Consider the following 18328-nt stretch of genomic DNA (forward strand, 5'->3'; position numbering starts at 1 on the left):
CCTAATTTTCAGTGAGATGTAAAAATATTTGTAAAAATTAAAAACACACTATGGAATTATTAAGTGTAGTTATATTCTAACGGTTACAGTATTAGTTATTTCAACTACAGTGTACTGTAAATAAGTGCATCAGGAAATTTACCAACAATAAAATGAACAGGTTTTGTTTTGCCTGACACACTGTTAGATTAACGATTTTGAATTTCTTGCTTAGTTTCTGCTATCACCTCATTTTGAAACATTTTCACCACACTGGCAACTCACATGCATGTGCTGATTGCCTAATAAACTAAAAAATTTGTGACAAACATTACTGATCCAAGTTTTTACAGTAAGATTCAATTTTCCAGTGATTTTTTTTTGTATACTAGTATATCCACAGCCTCTGGCCAAAGATTTTTTTTTAACCCTCTCAGAAAGTAAATGTATTAATACCATTGTTAAAATACTATCAGTAACCCCTCATGGAAAATAAATGCCATGAGGAAAAACCATCTAGAACTTGGAGGTATGGTGGAGGAGTAACGATGAAAATATTTTAAAAGAGTACCGGTCGAATGAAATAACTTTGAACAGATTTGATATAGTACTTCCAAGAGACATGATACAATTCCAAAAAAATTAAAAATTACCATTACTTATAAATTTATATCTATGGTACATGTACGTTGATTTAAAATACCATACATACCTCCTCGAGCTCTATCCAATCGAAGGGGGGAAAAATCCCCCTCCGCAATTCCCTGCAGAGGTGACCCAAGATATCGAGGGATGTGTGGACCAAAAGAGTGTGACTTCAAACACCCTTTGCAAACATATTATATATAATTATATAATTATATATATATAATTATATAATTATATATATATACTTAAGCCTTGGGTTTATGTAAGTATTAAATACATAAGTTTCCTTCTCCACTGCAAAATCGTGGGATTTGACCCCCCCCTGCTCCTTCCCCACCACCTTGGGGAGAGGGGGTTGGGTTTTCTGACGTCAAAAACATACCCCTTCAATAAGGGGGAAGAAGTGGGAAGGGAGATGGGATAAGTAGATATGTTGAATTTTGGATGGCACCATTGGTCCAGATTATTTTGACAGCCCCTGAAAGTTTGGCATTTTATGTTGATTACACAGTTCTTCATTAATGAAACGAATAGGACAAATTAAAATTTAACAAATATGCTTGATTTTCTCTTTGTTTATTTTTAGTATTTTATCAATTAAGTTTAGTAGTCTTGATGAGAAAAAAAATTCTTAATTCAATTTGACTCAAATATTTTTTAGGATTCAATTGAATGCAGAGTTTGCGCCGGAAAGCGGTATGGACACAGTGTGTTGCCCGCAGTGCCTGGACGCGGTGAAGGCGATGGTGAAGCTGCAGCTGCTCGGCGAGGGCCTGAGCTCGGAGGAGCTGGTGCTGGACCTGGGGCGCGCGCTCTACAAGCTGCACTTCCAGCTGCTGCTGCTCATAGAGGCCTCCAACAAGATGGTGGCCGCCATCGCCGCCACCGCCCACGCCAACAACGTGCGTATGCCGCCGGTCAACATTACAGTACTGTAGAATCTTTAGTATTCAAAACATTTCAGATTCTAAGGAAAATATTACATGAAATGTAATAAATTCAAAGTTTAATATTGAAGTTAACTGGTTCTGTTTGGGGTTCCCCCCCCCCCCCTCCCTCAGTTACAATCCTATTGTTTCCCAAGGATATTAGGTTTGTTTTACTCTTGAGTCTCTTTTTGACCTTCCGACTCTCGGGGTGACCTTGGGTCATGCCCTCGATGTTCCTCCTCTTCTAGGAACCGTTGCGAAGGCGTCGTCTCCGTTCTGTTTTGGCGCAATCACATACTTCTGTGTTGTTCATAATGTTTAGTGTTTTATTTTTATTTTTAGGATAATGAATAACATTAGACACGTTACATATAACATATAAGAAATATATTGTATACATATTTATATATGATATTTTGTATAAAGTATTTTTGTTAATGTGTACTTCTTTAATAACTACAGGTTATGTTGAGTATATCCTTATTGGCAATATTATGTTTTATTTTTATTTTTAGGATAATGAATAACATTAGACACGTTACATATAACATATAAGAAATATATTGTATACATATTTATATATGATATTTTGTATAAAGTATTTTTGTTAATGTGTACTTCTTTAATAACTACAGGTTATGTTGAGTATATCCTTATTGGCAATATTACTGTTGGACACATTCATCATTTGGTTGAGCTGTCATCATTTGTGGCACGATATTAGATATTTTATTGCCCAAACAGTTTCACCTTCAGATGAATCTTAATTTGCAATTTGCAAGTGCCAGATAAAAAATAAACCTAATGTTGTTCTCTACTTATTATGAAAGATCAGGGCCGTAACTAGAGTCTCTGGCACCCGGGGCATGAATGGATTCATGCGGCCCCCCCCCCCCTCTTTTTTTGCACATACCACTCCAATAAAGCGGGGGGTCCGGGGGCCCTCCCACGGAAAAATGGTGCTGTTTAAGCATTTTCCATACCTACATGTAACAGTTTCTGTGCTACTGTAACTTCCATGCATGAACCCACTATGTCCATAAAGTAGTCCATATAATCACTAGACTTGTTCATTAAATTATCGTCATGGATGTTTTTTAAAGATTCAAATTCAACTTGCGAGACCTTTTTGCAGCAAAGATTTTGATATCATCATAGCAAATAGAGGATGCTCTCTTGTGTTCTATGGAAATAATGCTCAACTTCGACAGTCTGTCTTGCCTCATACTATTTCATAAATAATTTTTTACAATTTTCAATTTGCTGAAACTTCTTTCGCCTGAAGAAACTGTTACAGGAAGAGTAAGAAATATCTGAAGGGCTGTGGTCAGGTTTGGATATCCTTCTTCAAGTCTGTGTTCGTGAATGAGCTTCAAGAGGGTAGCTGCAAATGCTGTTTTCATAGTGTCATCAACTGCTAAGGTGTGATGTTTAAAACTTTCCATTTCTTGAACTATTTCTTCTCCATTGATGTCATCTTTGTATGTTTCACACAACTGTTTGGCTGCAGTCTTCAAATCTTTAACTTCCATTTTGTAGATGTTATTTCCATTTAAAAAGCTAAACTTGTCATTAATTGCTTGAAGAGCCTGAAACCGGGATTTTAAGGCATTCACTATTCCATCAATGATCTCTAACAAAGCTATTCTAAACAGATTGTGCTCTGATAAGTTGGAAATTTCATCTTCGCAGCATTCGTCAAACATTTTCTTCTTTTTTCTTTTCCTTTTTTCTTTAAAATTACAATGCAAGCGATTTCGGCGCCCCCACAGCTCTGCGCCCAGGGCGTATGCCCCGCTTGCCCCCCTCTAGTTGCGGCCCTGTGAAAGATATAAACACTTTTTGACCTATCTCTGATAACTCCTTTTGAGCAAAAATGACGATGAGTAAAACAAACCTATTGTTAGAGCCAAGATTATATGGTTTTATGCGAAATCGCGAAATTCATCCCAAACCGCCAAAAATGCGAAATGTTTTCTAACCACAAATAAACACCTCAATATTGATTTAAATCGTTAACTACCGACTATTGGTTGATTGACAAAAATTCCGTATCTGTTTGTAGAAGAAATGGTCGTCATCCAACTGCAGTGTGATGGTTATTTAATGCGTTAATTATTCATCTTAAAAAATTACAAGATATCACAAAAATTGACGATTTCACGAACAAAAAAAAAGATCGTTATCGGAGTTAGGTTAGGGTTTTTAAACGCATCTAGCCACTAGAGATCACGCAATATTAACAACTGACGATCGTAAACTAAAATTAACAAGTTAACAAACACAACAACGTGAAAAATCTCAGCGCCTTGTTTGCACTATTCTTTGAAAAATACACGTGAACAAAAACTGCATTCATTAAATAAATACGTATGAAAATAAAATAAAAGCAAACATTGATATTTAATGATCACTTGATATTTAATGAAATTTCACTGTAATGCAATTTTGTGTGCTTGTTGAATAAGCAGTTTACCGTGAAGCCTTCATTTTCATTTCACACTTCACAGGCGAGAGAGCCAAAATCGTAACATAATCGAAGTTTTCCGATCGCTAATGAAAAAGCACCATATTGCAAGGATTTATTTATTTTACAGTCATTAAATATTTTAAATAACGCTTACCTACCCAACCCTCCCGGAAAATAAATAAAAACATTTATTTTACTGACCTGACATAACCTACCCTTTTACTTCAGCTTGAGTATATGGCTCTCTCGCCTGTAAAAAGTAGGCTTCCCGCGGTTTATTTTTTCGCTACAACTTCAGTAAATACTAGTTTTTGGTACCTCCGGGCTTTGTTTACAAATGACGTGCATAAATGAAAGCTAAATTTCTTAATCATGCCGAAAAATAAAGCTACTGCGGCATCACGTGCTGACGAGTTTAAGAATGAGGGATTATATGTCAGTGACGGAAAAATACTTTTCTGTAAATATTGTAATTGCCGTTTGGAGCATGAACGTAAGGACACGGTAAACAAGCACATAATTAGCGACAAACATGTAAAAGCTAAACAATCCCCATGCACTTTGAAACGACAGCTTTCAATCCCTGAAGCAGGAGTGGCGCAAAATGCGCAAAAAAACAAAAGGAAGATTTTGTTCTCGAAACTGTTGAAGCCTTTGTAGCTGCAGGTATTCCTCTTGAGAAACTTGACAACAGCAAGCTGACTGCATGGATGCAGAAGCATGTAAGTGGTGCTGGTGATCTTCCAACAGCGGATTGGATGAGGAAAAAGTACATTCCCCTACTTAGAGAGAAAAAAGAAGTGGAAATCAAGCAGCAGCTCTTGGGGCAAGATGTGGTCATACTCGCAGATGAAACCACTGACAAGAGTAATAATTGTGTTTTCAACATCTTGTTTAAAATTCTGAAACCAGGTGCTGAACAAGATGTTATCTTAGGGGCTTCTTGTGTCCTTGATGCAGCAAATGCTGTTTGTTGTTCTCGGGCAGTGATTGATGTATGCTCCAAATATGAAGTCAAGGAAGAAAACATTATTGCGTATGTTACAGATAGTGCCAGGTACATGACAAAATCTGCTGGCACCCTTGAAGGTGTATTTGGTGACCACATGTACCACATACAATGTTGGGCCCATAAAGTAAACATTGTTGGGCAGATCTGGCAAAACAACTTGGAAGAACTGAACCTCTTCATTTGTAAGGTAAAGATGGCCTTTCTTAACACCAGAAAGAGGAGGCATGCATACCTTCAATTTCTTCTCCAGAAACATGGAGAAAACAAGGCTCTGGTCAAGTTATTCCCCATGCCAGTTGTTACACGTTGGAACACATGGTTTGAATCTGTATCATACCTCGCACTCCATCTGCACGACATTGTGGAATTCTTTGAGCAGCTTAGCGAAGATAACTCTGGTGATAAATATATCAAGGGACTCCAGAAGGAAGAGTTACAATGTCTTGAGGCCACTCTTACATTTGTGGCTCAAAACTGTAACACCTTTGTAGAGCTAATTCATTTTCTTGAAGGAACAAAGTATCCTACTGCTCATCAGTTGTGCACAAAATTGAGTAAACTGCAAACTACTCTTGATGTCTTGGCTAAGGGAATATTTCCTGAAAATGTTGAAGACATTTTGGCTGAAATGAAAACTGTCAACTCTGCAGCCCTTAAAGAGCAGTTCAAGAACACAGCTAAACTCAGTCTTATAAAACTGATTGATCTGGTGAACACTGATCCATCTCGTCAACTATTTCTGGGAATCAGCGCTCTAATGAATCCTCAAAATGTAGGAAACATTTGTGTGGAGGAAAAAGAATTCCAGAAACATATTGGGAACCTACCTTTCCTTTGCAAGGTGCAGAAGACCTCTGTAGCGACAGGCTACATAACACTCCAAAACCTGGTTTCCCAAGAGCAGAAGAAACCGCATGTGAACTACATAGACATGGTGGACATACTATGTAAAATGAAAGCGGATTATCCTGAATTTGCAGCTGCTGCTTTAAAGTTAATATGGATACCTGCAACAAATGTGGACTCAGAAAGATCTTTTTCTAAGTATTCTGTAGTTGTAAGTGACAGAAGAAGATCTCTAAAACCAGAGAATGCTGAACTGCTGACAATGGTGGCTTTTTCCTGAGCTTAATTATGTATATTGCATTTATAGAACAAAAGTTTAACTGTAGTTTCTATTTTAATTAATTTAGACTCTCTCCTGAACTCAGGAACAGTACTTACCTGCATAAGAATACTGAATATTTTAGTTGTTAATTTTTTATGTACTCTCAACATAGTATTGTTTAATGTGCATATTTTAAGTCTCTAACAATGAATTATTGAAGCATTTGATCAAGGCAGCTCTGCTAGGTGTGTACATGTTATTACGTTATTACATGTGTTTTAATTTTTTATGACGATAAAGACGAAATCCAGAATTCTTAATGACGAAAAGTCCTTTTTCATAACACCATAAAATCTTGGCTCTACCTATTGTACTCTTAATGTGTGTAATCTTGTACATAAAATTAAGATACATATGTAATAATTTGGGAAAGTTAGTTTATGAAACAAACATTTGAAGGGTTAACTGTTTTACCTCAAGTTACATTTAATTTTTTTTATATTTTATTTTTGTTTTACCCTGGAGACACAGATTAGGATTTGAGAGGTAGATTTGTCATTTAAATTTGAGATTTGGATTTAATAAAATAATAACTTTACCATCACTAGCATTTTTCCTTCAAAATTTCAAGTGGTGTCTGTATTATTAACGGACAATGCTAAACATAGCCAAATTAGTATACATGTACTATGATTCTAAAAATTTTTAAAGTCTTAGGTCCTTCTCAAGAAAAGAATTTCAGCAACAGCTGTGTACATGCATTTTTCAGTCCTCTAGGCAGACCCTATACCGACTTCATGCACCGACAGAAACCAATTGCGTCAGCTGTGACTAATGGAGCTGTAGCTGTCTCAGCACTTATCCCTCTTCCAAATTAGTTTTATTTCAAACCTCTCGAATCCAACCTGGACTTGGTTTTTTGTTTTATCACCGAATTTTGTCTCTGTGTCAAACAACTGTGGCCGGGGATGAAAACTTGTTTCCGAGTATGCTGTAAACAGAATATCTGAGAGCTTGCTGAACACTGAAACAAGGCATTAACTATTAATTTGAAAATGCTTTTGTGCTGGTATTGTCGTAGCTTGGCATGGCGGGCAGTGTGTCGGTAGTGGCTGGGCCGTGCAGTTGCAGGACGCGTCAGTGGAGGTGGCGGCGGTGAAGGCCGGCCTGGTGCGAGCGGTGGAGGAGGGGGCGGGGTCTGGCCTGGGGACCCCCACGCCGCCGTCCTCGGCAGGTCCCGCCCCCGCCCTCGACCAGCTGGAGGCCTCCCTTCTGGAGCTGCTGCAGGCGGAGAAGTGGACTGCCACACTGCGCTTCGTGAGCAGGAACAGGTGAGGCTCTTGTCCTTCCCGCCTCCCTCCCCTCATGCCTATGGCATTTTTTACCATTTATTTTTATTTAAGTTGGATTATTTCTTAAAATATTATTTTTTTTTGTAAATTTGAATACTACGTACTTTGTTAGAATGTTTTAAATGGATCTTTTCAGTCATGTGTTACAAGATACGTCTCCGAACAGTCTGCAATTAATTGTGAAGAAATATGTTTGACATACAGGAAAATATTTTGCCTGTATAGCATACAATGCAGACTCTATAGTCTCTAATGTTTAGATTACAGTACAGAGTAAATGACGGAACACTTTTGCTAGATTGATACAACCCGGTTCGTTCAAATTTAAAGTCTTTATTCTGTATACTATCGTTATCATAAGTTTTAATATATTTATTTTAATTATACTTTTTCTTGGTTTTTCCGCCATAAAATAGCGTCTACTGACAGTATTATTACAGCTGTACTCGTTCCAACAGAAAAAAAAATTAAATGCTAAACACTGATTATTTCACAGGAGAAACTATTTTTAACAGTCAGTCACTTTTAATAAGAATGCATTCAGTGAAAGTATGTGCAGTGCTGAAAAGAGCCTAATTTCTTACATTTAAATTATATAAAAAAATGTTAAGGAAAATGGTTGAAACCAAGATGGCATCTTTCAAATACATCTCCTTAGAAATAAAAAATTGCAATCAATTGATGCTCGTGATAAAATGCACCAGGAAAATGTATTTCCACAATTTGCATTCCAAATTTTAACTTACAAAATACAATTTTTCTGATACATTAAACAAATTTTCTAAAATTTTTGAGCTGTTTCGTGCATCTGACAACAGAGCACACAGAAACAAAGACAGCACTAATAGCATAAATTGTGCATTGGAAAGAGAAACTATTTGCCAATTTAAATGCACACTGCAATCTAAGGATGTAATATGCTATAGATTAAAACTCTGCGCTCGTATCACAAAAGAGATTTGCCCAGAAAGTGTTAAATACATTCAACTTTCATTCAGTCTGGACTTTCATACATCAGCTTAGCAGGAACATGTTACATCACATGATTTCACACTCACCACATAGAGAAATTCCTGTACCTTTAACAACTCTCAAATAACATATAATAATTAGTCTATAACTAAAAGAAATGAGTGGTCAGTCCAGACACATGTCATCCTTTATAAGTCACTTCTTGTACCCACCAACAACCTATCAAAGTGCAACACATCCATGTTGCTACCTTCAGGAACATCCATCCTGAAATGTCATGAGTATGAAGGTTGTGATAGCCACAAATATGTCATGAATACAGGCTCACTAACAAAATTTTTCCTCCTGAGAACGAAATATAATTGAAATATTTTTAAAATATAATCTCCATTACTGAAATGTGTGAGAATGGATTAGACAATGTTAGGTGCACAGATCAAACTGGTACACAAGCTCCCACTGAATTTTTTTTTTTTTGCTTACTACGTGCATTAAGGTTGTTAATTAGACGAGCTAAACATCAACATTTGAAAGACACTCTAAATCCTTTACTTTTCATATGGTAATTAAAAGAGGCATAGGCTTGGTACAGCTAGGATGTGTGTGTTATCACAGAGCTAAAGTTCTTGCAGTTCTCAAGTCATGACATCTGTACCATACCAGGGGTGGAAGGGGGGGGGGGGGGGCAGTGCTACTTGCACAGTTGCAGAAAACAGTCTTCATTTCTCTTTTCCCACAGCTGTCAAATCTCAGACTGTCATCTGTCAAAAGCAACATCTGCACTCAGTAACCGCCATTAACTATTTTGTCTCCCATCTTTGTGAATTTTTTATACAAATTTTCACCCCTTGCAAATTGTTAGCATTTTCTGGGATGTATGTTGGATATCATATGACAGCGAAATGTCTTTAATGCAGCATTCTATGGTTTGACAAAATCGAGCTGCTCACTGTCATTTTTTCAGGTGGGTTCCAGCTGTAGACCTTAACCAACAGGTCGCATCACTGCGCTGCCTATGCTTTTAGGTTATTCCCTTGTTACCATCATTTCATTATGGTTAGAGTCCCGATTATATGGTGAATCGCGATAAAACTAAATAACATCAAAAAACACATCAACATGCGACAAAACACCGAAAAACACGTTAACACACGACAAAACACGAATATAGGCAACGTTCAGTAGCTATTATTAATTATAGGGCTGGGCGATGCCAATCACCGATCACAATAATCGGCCGATTTTAACACATCGGCATCGGTACCGATCTGCAAATTATATACCGATCACCAAACGCCGATCATTACATACTAAATCAAAATTAATAAATACTGAACTAAGCTTACAAATGCAAAGTTGTACGTTTCAAATTTACTTACAAAATAACTAAATAAGGTAGGCCTACAATCAAGTATCAACAAAAACACGAATTTACAGTACAGTAGAACCTTGATGATACGTTCCTGTTTCAACCGGAGTCAAAATTATGCATTTGGACAGCAACAGCAACAGACGCACACATACATTGTGGCCATGACAGTTTTCGCGTTTCAAAAACATTTACCCAAACATAAAATAGACAAAATGTAAACCAAAATACAACTACGAAGTCATAAAGGCAAAACGTAAAGCTAATTAATAATATTAAAAAAAAGTGCATTTTTATACGTAATGTTACAATTATTTAAAAGTCAAATATGATATATATTTCAAAAACTGACATTATATTATAACAACTCCAGGACTCATACCAAGTATTGGCCGAACATCAGCCATGTACCAAATGAAAGCTGTAACATTTCTTAACAAAATATACTTTTCAGAATTTTTGTCTGGGCCGACACTTTTAATGCCGACGGACAGCAACAAGATCGCGCGCCCTGTTTTCCTTGCAGGCAATAGCTTCACTCGCCCATTACATGACCTGAAAAAACCATTTTATTTCTCCGTTTAAAACTGAAATATAAAAATCCAACCACAAGGTCCTAAACGCAAGATATGACGGTTTGTATTTAACTAAAAAAAATAGTATTTATTAATAGTATTCTTTAAATCATATAAGGTCAAAGAAGGTACATATTTCAAAAACTTGGATTATATTAAAACGACTCCAGGACTCATACCAAGTATTGGCCGAACATCAGCCATGTACCAAATAAAAGTTGTAACATTTCTTAACAAAATATACCTTTCAGAATTTTTGTCTGGGCCGACACTTTTAATGCCGACGGACAGCAACAAGATCGCGCGCCCTGTTTTCCTTGCAGGCAATAGCTTCACTCGCCCATTACAGGACCTGAAAAAACCATTTTATTTCTCCGTTTAAAACTGAAATATAAAAATCCAACCACAAGGTCCTAAACGCAAGATATGACGCTTTGTATTTAACTAAAAAAAATAGTATTTATTAATAGTATTCTTTAAATCATATAAGGTCAAAGAAGGTACATATTTCAAAAACTTGGATTATATTAAACGACTCCAGGACTCATACCAAGTATTGGCCGAACATCAGCCATGTACCAAATGAAAGCTGTAACATTTCTTAACAAAATATACTTTTCAGAATTTTTGTCTGGGCCGACACTTTTAATGCCGACGGACAGCAACAAGATCGCGCGCCCTGTTTTCCTTGCAGGCAATAGCTTCACTCGCCCATTACAGGACCTGAAAAAACCATTTTATTTCTCCGTTTAAAACTGAAATATAAAAATCCAACCACAAGGTCCTAAACACAAATTATTACGCTTTGTATTTAACTAAAAAAAATAGTTTTTATTAATAGTATTCTTTAAATCATATAAGGTCAAAGAAGGTACATATTTCAAAAACTTGGATTATATTAAAACGACTCCAGGACTCATACCAAGTATTGGCCGAACATCAGCCATGTACCAAATGAAACCTGTAACATTTCTTAACAAAATATACTTTTCAGAATTTCTGTGTGGGCCGACACTTTTAATGCCGACGGACAGCAACAAGATCGCGCGCCCTGTTTACCTTGCAAGCAATAGCTTCACTCGCCCATTACAGGACCTGAAAAAACCATTTTATTTCTCCGTTTAAAACTGAAATATAAAAATCCAACTACAAGGTCCTAAACGCAAATTATTACGCTTTGTATTTAACTAAAAAAAATAGTTTTTATTAATAGTATTCTTTAAATCATATAAGGTCAAAGAAGGTACATATTTCAAAAACTTGCATTTTATAAAAACGACTCCAGGACTCATACCAAGTATTGGCCGAACATTAGCCATGTACCAAATGAAAGCTGTAACATTTCTTAACAAAATATACTTTTCAGAATTTTTGTCTGGGCCGACACTTTTAATGCCGACGGACAGCAACAAGATCGCGCGCCCTGTTTTCCTTGCAGGCAATAGCTTCACTCGCCCATTACAGGACCTGAAAAAACCATTTTATTTCTCCGTTTAAAACTGAAATATAAAAATCCAACCACAAGGTCCTAAACGCAAGATATGACGCTTAGTATTTAACTAAAAAAAATAGTATTTATTAATAGTATTCTTTAAATCATATAAGGTCAAAGAAGGTACATATTTCAAAAACTTGGATTATATTAAAACGACTCCAGGACTCATACCAAGTATTGGCCGAACATCAGCCATGTACCAAATGAAACCTGTAACATTTCTTAACAAAATATACTTTTCAGAATTTCTGTGTGGGCCGACACTTTTAATGCCGACGGACAGCAACAAGATCGCGCGCCCCGTTTTCCTTGCAGGCAATAGCTTCACTCGCCCATTACAGGACCTGAAAAAACCATTTTATTTCTCCGTTTAAAACTGAAATATAAAAATCCAACTACAAGGTCCTAAACGCAAATGATTACGCTTTGTATTTAACTAAAAAAAATAGTTTTTATTAATAGTATTCTTTAAATCATATAAGGTCAAAGAAGGTACATATTTCAAAAACTTGCATTTTATAAAAACGACTCCAGGACTCATACCAAGTATTGGCCGAACATCAGCCATGTACCAAATGAAAGCTGTAACATTTCTTAACAAAATATACTTTTCAGAATTTTTGTCTGGGCCGACACTTTTAATGCCGACGGACAGCAACAAGATCGCGCGCCCTGTTTACCTTGCAAGCAATAGCTTCACTCGCCCATTACAGGACCTGAAAAAAACATTTTATTTCTCCGTTTAAAACTGAAATATAAAAATCCAACTACAAGGTCCTAAACGCAAATTATTACGCTTTGTATTTAACTAAAAAAAATAGTTTTTATTAATAGTATTCTTTAAATCATATAAGGTCAAAGAAGGTACATATTTCAAAAACTTGCATTTTATAAAAACGACTCCAGGACTCATACCAAGTATTGGCCGAACATTAGCCATGTACCAAATGAAAGCTGTAACATTTCTTAACAAAATATACTTTTCAGAATTTTTGTCTGGGCCGACACTTTTAATGCCGACGGACAGCAACAAGATCGCGCGCCCAGTTTTCCTTGCAGGCAATCGCTTCACTCGCCCATTACAGGACCTGAAAAAACCATTTTATTTCTCCGTTTAAAACTGAAATATAAAAATCCAACCACAAGGTCCTAAACGCAAGATATGACGCTTTGTATTTAACTAAAAAAAATAGTATTTATTAATAGTATTCTTTAAATCATATAAGGTCAAAGAAGGTACATATTTCAAAAACTTGGATTATATTAAACGACTCCAGGACTCATACCAAGTATTGGCCGAACATCAGCCATGTACCAAATGAAAGCTGTAACATTTCTTAACAAAATATACTTTTCAGAATTTCTGTCTGGGCCGACACTTTTAATGCCGACGGACAGCAACAAGATCGCGCGCCCTGTTTTCCTTGCAGGCAATAGCTTCACTCTTCCCATTATAGGACCTGAAAAAACCATTTTATTTCTCCGTTTAAAACTGAAATATAAAAATCCCACTACAAGGTCCCAAACGCAAGATATGACGCTCTGTATTTAACTAAAAAAAATAGTATTTATTAATAGTATTCTTTAAATCATATAAGGTCAAAGAAGGTACATATTTCAAAAACTTGCATTTTATAAAAACGACTCCAGGACTCATACCAAGTATTGGCCGAACAGCAGCCAGTAACCAAATGAAAGCTGTAACACTTCTGAACAAAATACACTTTTCAGAATTTTTGTCTGGGCCGACACTTTTAATGCCGACGGACAGCAACAAGATCGCGCGCCCTGTTTTCCTTGCAGGCAATAGCTTCACTCGCCCATTACAGGACCTGAAAAAACCATTTTATTTCTCCGTTTAAAACTGAAATATAAACATCCAACTACAAGGTCCTAAACGCAAGATATTACGCTTTGTATTTAACTAAAAAAAATAGTATTTATTAATAGTATTCTTTAAATCATATAAGGTCAAAGAAGGTACATATTTCAAAAACTGGCATTTTATAAAAACGACTCCAGGACTCATACCAAGTATTGGCCGAACATTAGCCATGTACCAAATGAAAGCTGTTACATTTCTTAACAAAATATACATTTCAGAATTTTTGTCTGGGCCGACACTTTTAATGCCGACGGACAGCAACAAGATCGCGCGCCCTGTTTTCCTTGCAGGCAATAGCTTCACTCGCCCATTACAGGACCTGAAAAAACCATTTTATTTCTCCGTTTAAAACTGAAATATAAAAATCCAACTACAAGGTCCTAAACGCAAGATATTACGCTTTGTATTTAACTAAAAAAAATAGTATTTATTAATAGTATTCTTTAAATCATATAAGGTCAAAGAAGGTACATATTTCAAAAACTGGCATTTTATAAAAACGACTCCAGGACTCATACCAAGTATTGGCCGAACATTAGCCATGTACCAAATGAAAGCTGTTACATTTCTTAACAAAATATACATTTCAGAATTTTTGTCTGGGCCGACACTTTTAATGCCGACGGACAGCAACAAGATCGCGCGCCCTGTTTTCCTTGCAGGCAATAGCTTCACTCGCCCATTACAGGACCTGAAAAAACCATTTTATTTCTCCGTTTAAAACTGAAATATAAAAATCCAACTACAAGGTCCTAAACGCAAGATATTACGTTTTGTATTTAACTAAAAAAAATAGTATTTATTAATAGTATTCTTTAAATCATATAAGGTCAAAGAAGGTACATATTTAAAAAACTTGCATTTTATAAAAACGACTCCAGGACTCATACCAAGTATTGGCCGAACATCAGGCATGTACCAAATGAAAGCTGTAACATTTCTTAACAAAATATACCTTTCAGAATTTTTGTCTGGGCCGACACTTTTAATGCCGACGGACAGCAACAAGATCGCGCGCCCTGTTTTCCTTGCAGGCAATAGCTTCACTCGCCCATTACAGGACCTGAAAAAACCCTTTTATTTCTCCGTTTAAAACTGAAATATAAAAATCCAACCACAAGGTCCTAAACGCAAGATATGACGCTTTGTATTTAACTAAAAAAAATAGTATTTATTAATAGTATTCTTTAAATCATATAAGGTCAAAGAAGGTACATATTTCAAAAACTTGGATTATATTAAACGACTCCAGGACTCATACCAAGTATTGGCCGAACATCAGCCATGTACCAAATGAAAGCTGTAACATTTCTTAACAAAATATACTTTTCAGAATTTTTGTCTGGGCCGACACTTTTAATGCCGACGGACAGCAACAAGATCGCGCGCCCTGTTTTCCTTGCAGGCAATAGCTTCACTCGCCCATTACAGGACCTGAAAAAACCATTTTATTTCTCCGTTTAAAACTGAAATATAAAAATCCAACCACAAGGTCCTAAACGCAAATTATTACGCTTTGTATTTAACTAAAAAAAATAGTTTTTATTAATAGTATTCTTTAAATCATATAAGGTCAAAGAAGGTACATATTTCAAAAACTTGGATTATATTAAAACGACTCCAGGACTCATACCAAGTATTGGCCGAACATCAGCCATGTACCAAATGAAACCTGTAACATTTCTTAACAAAATATACTTTTCAGAATTTCTGTGTGGGCCGACACTTTTAATGCCGACGGACAGCAACAAGATCGCGCGCCCTGTTTACCTTGCAAGCAATAGCTTCACTCGCCCATTACAGGACCTGAAAAAACCATTTTATTTCTCCGTTTAAAACTGAAATATAAAAATCCAACTACAAGGTCCTAAACGCAAATTATTACGCTTTGTATTTAACTAAAAAAAATAGTTTTTATTAATAGTATTCTTTAAATCATATAAGGTCAAAGAAGGTACATATTTCAAAAACTTGCATTTTATAAAAACGACTCCAGGACTCATACCAAGTATTGGCCGAACATTAGCCATGTACCAAATGAAAGCGGAAAAATTTTTAACAAAATATACTTTTCAGAATTTTTGTCTGGGCCGACACTTTTAATGCCGACGGACAGCAACAAGATCGCGCGCCCTGTTTTCCTTGCAGGCAATAGCTTCACTCGCCCATTACAGGACCTGAAAAAACCATTTTATTTCTCCGTTTAAAACTGAAATATAAAAATCCAACCACAAGGTTCTAAACGCAAGATATGACGCTTAGTATTTAACTAAAAAAAATAGTATTTATTAATAGTATTCTTTAAATCATATAAGGTCAAAGAAGGTACATATTTCAAAAACTTGGATTATATTAAAACGACTCCAGGACTCATACCAAGTATTGGCCGAACATCAGCCATGTACCAAATGAAACCTGTAACATTTCTTAACAAAATATACTTTTCAGAATTTCTGTGTGGGCCGACACTTTTAATGCCGACGGACAGCAACAAGATCGCGCGCCCCGTTTTCCTTGCAGGCAATAGCTTCACTCGCCCATTACAGGACCTGAAAAAACCATTTTATTTCTCCGTTTAAAACTGAAATATAAAAATCCAACTACAAGGTCCTAAACGCAAATGATTACGCTTTGTATTTAACTAAAAAAAATAGTTTTTATTAATAGTATTCTTTAAATCATATAAGGTCAAAGAAGGTACATATTTCAAAAACTTGCATTTTATAAAAACGACTCCAGGACTCATACCAAGTATTGGCCGAACATCAGCCATGTACCAAATGAAAGCTGTAACATTTCTTAACAAAATATACTTTTCAGAATTTTTGTCTGGGCCGACACTTTTAATGCCGACGGACAGCAACAAGATCGCGCGCCCTGTTTACCTTGCAAGCAATAGCTTCACTCGCCCATTACAGGACCTGAAAAAAACATTTTATTTCTCCGTTTAAAACTGAAATATAAAAATCCAACTACAAGGTCCTAAACGCAAATTATTACGCTTTGTATTTAACTAAAAAAAATAGTTTTTATTAATAGTATTCTTTAAATCATATAAGGTCAAAGAAGGTACATATTTCAAAAACTTGCATTTTATAAAAACGACTCCAGGACTCATACCAAGTATTGGCCGAACATTAGCCATGTACCAAATGAAAGCTGTAACATTTCTTAACAAAATATACTTTTCAGAATTTTTGTCTGGGCCGACACTTTTAATGCCGACGGACAGCAACACGATCGCACGCCCAGTTTTCCTTGCAGGCAATCGCTTCACTCGCCCATTACAGGACCTGAAAAAACCATTTTATTTCTCCGTTTAAAACTGAAATATAAAAATCCAACCACAAGGTCCTAAACGCAAGATATGACGCTTTGTATTTAACTAAAAAAAATAGTATTTATTAATAGTATTCTTTAAATCATATAAGGTCAAAGAAGGTACATATTTCAAAAACTTGGATTATATTAAACGACTCCAGGACTCATACCAAGTATTGGCCGAACATCAGCCATGTACCAAATGAAAGCTGTAACATTTCTTAACAAAATATACTTTTCAGAATTTCTGTCTGGGCCGACACTTTTAATGCCGACGGACAGCAACAAGATCGCGCGCCCTGTTTTCCTTGCAGGCAATAGCTTCACTCTTCCCATTATAGGACCTGAAAAAACCATTTTATTTCTCCGTTTAAAACTGAAATATAAAAATCCCACTACAAGGTCCCAAACGCAAGATATGACGCTCTGTATTTAACTAAAAAAAATAGTATTTATTAATAGTATTCTTTAAATCATATAAGGTCAAAGAAGGTACATATTTCAAAAACTTGCATTTTATAAAAACGACTCCAGGACTCATACCAAGTATTGGCCGAACAGCAGCCAGTAACCAAATGAAAGCTGTAACACTTCTGAACAAAATACACTTTTCAGAATTTTTGTCTGGGCCGACACTTTTAATGCCGACGGACAGCAACAAGATCGCGCGCCCTGTTTTCCTTGCAGGCAATAGCTTCACTCGCCCATTACAGGACCTGAAAAAACCATTTTATTTCTCCGTTTAAAACTGAAATATAAAAATCCAACTACAAGGTCCTAAACGCAAGATATTACGCTTTGTATTTAACTAAAAAAAATAGTATTTATTAATAGTATTCTTTAAATCATATAAGGTCAAAGAAGGTACATATTTCAAAAACTGGCATTTTATAAAAACGACTCCAGGACTCATACCAAGTATTGGCCGAACATTAGCCATGTACCAAATGAAAGCTGTTACATTTCTTAACAAAATATACATTTCAGAATTTTTGTCTGGGCCGACACTTTTAATGCCGACGGACAGCAACAAGATCGCGCGCCCTGTTTTCCTTGCAGGCAATAGCTTCACTCGCCCATTACAGGACCTGAAAAAACCATTTTATTTCTCCGTTTAAAACTGAAATATAAAAATCCAACTACAAGGTCCTAAACGCAAGATATTACGCTTTGTATTTAACTAAAAAAATAGTATTTATTAATAGTATTCTTT

The 18328-nt window shown here is 36.0% G+C and overlaps 1 protein-coding gene across 1 annotated transcript in view; it reads left to right on the forward strand.

Annotated features, from left to right (window-relative positions):
• LOC134536067 (protein furry) overlaps window positions 1–18328 on the forward strand; it is a 737387-nt gene that overhangs the window by 689772 nt on the left and 29287 nt on the right. The window contains exons 48-49 of the mRNA XM_063375635.1: window positions 1350–1529; window positions 7272–7477. Coding sequence (XP_063231705.1) covers window positions 1350–1529; window positions 7272–7477 — 386 coding nt within the window. The remainder of the gene's footprint in view (window positions 1–1349; window positions 1530–7271; window positions 7478–18328) is intronic.

Source organism: Bacillus rossius, chromosome 1 (genome assembly GCF_032445375.1).
Source record: "Bacillus rossius redtenbacheri isolate Brsri chromosome 1, Brsri_v3, whole genome shotgun sequence".
NCBI classification, from domain to species: Eukaryota; Metazoa; Arthropoda; class Insecta; order Phasmatodea; family Bacillidae; genus Bacillus; species Bacillus rossius.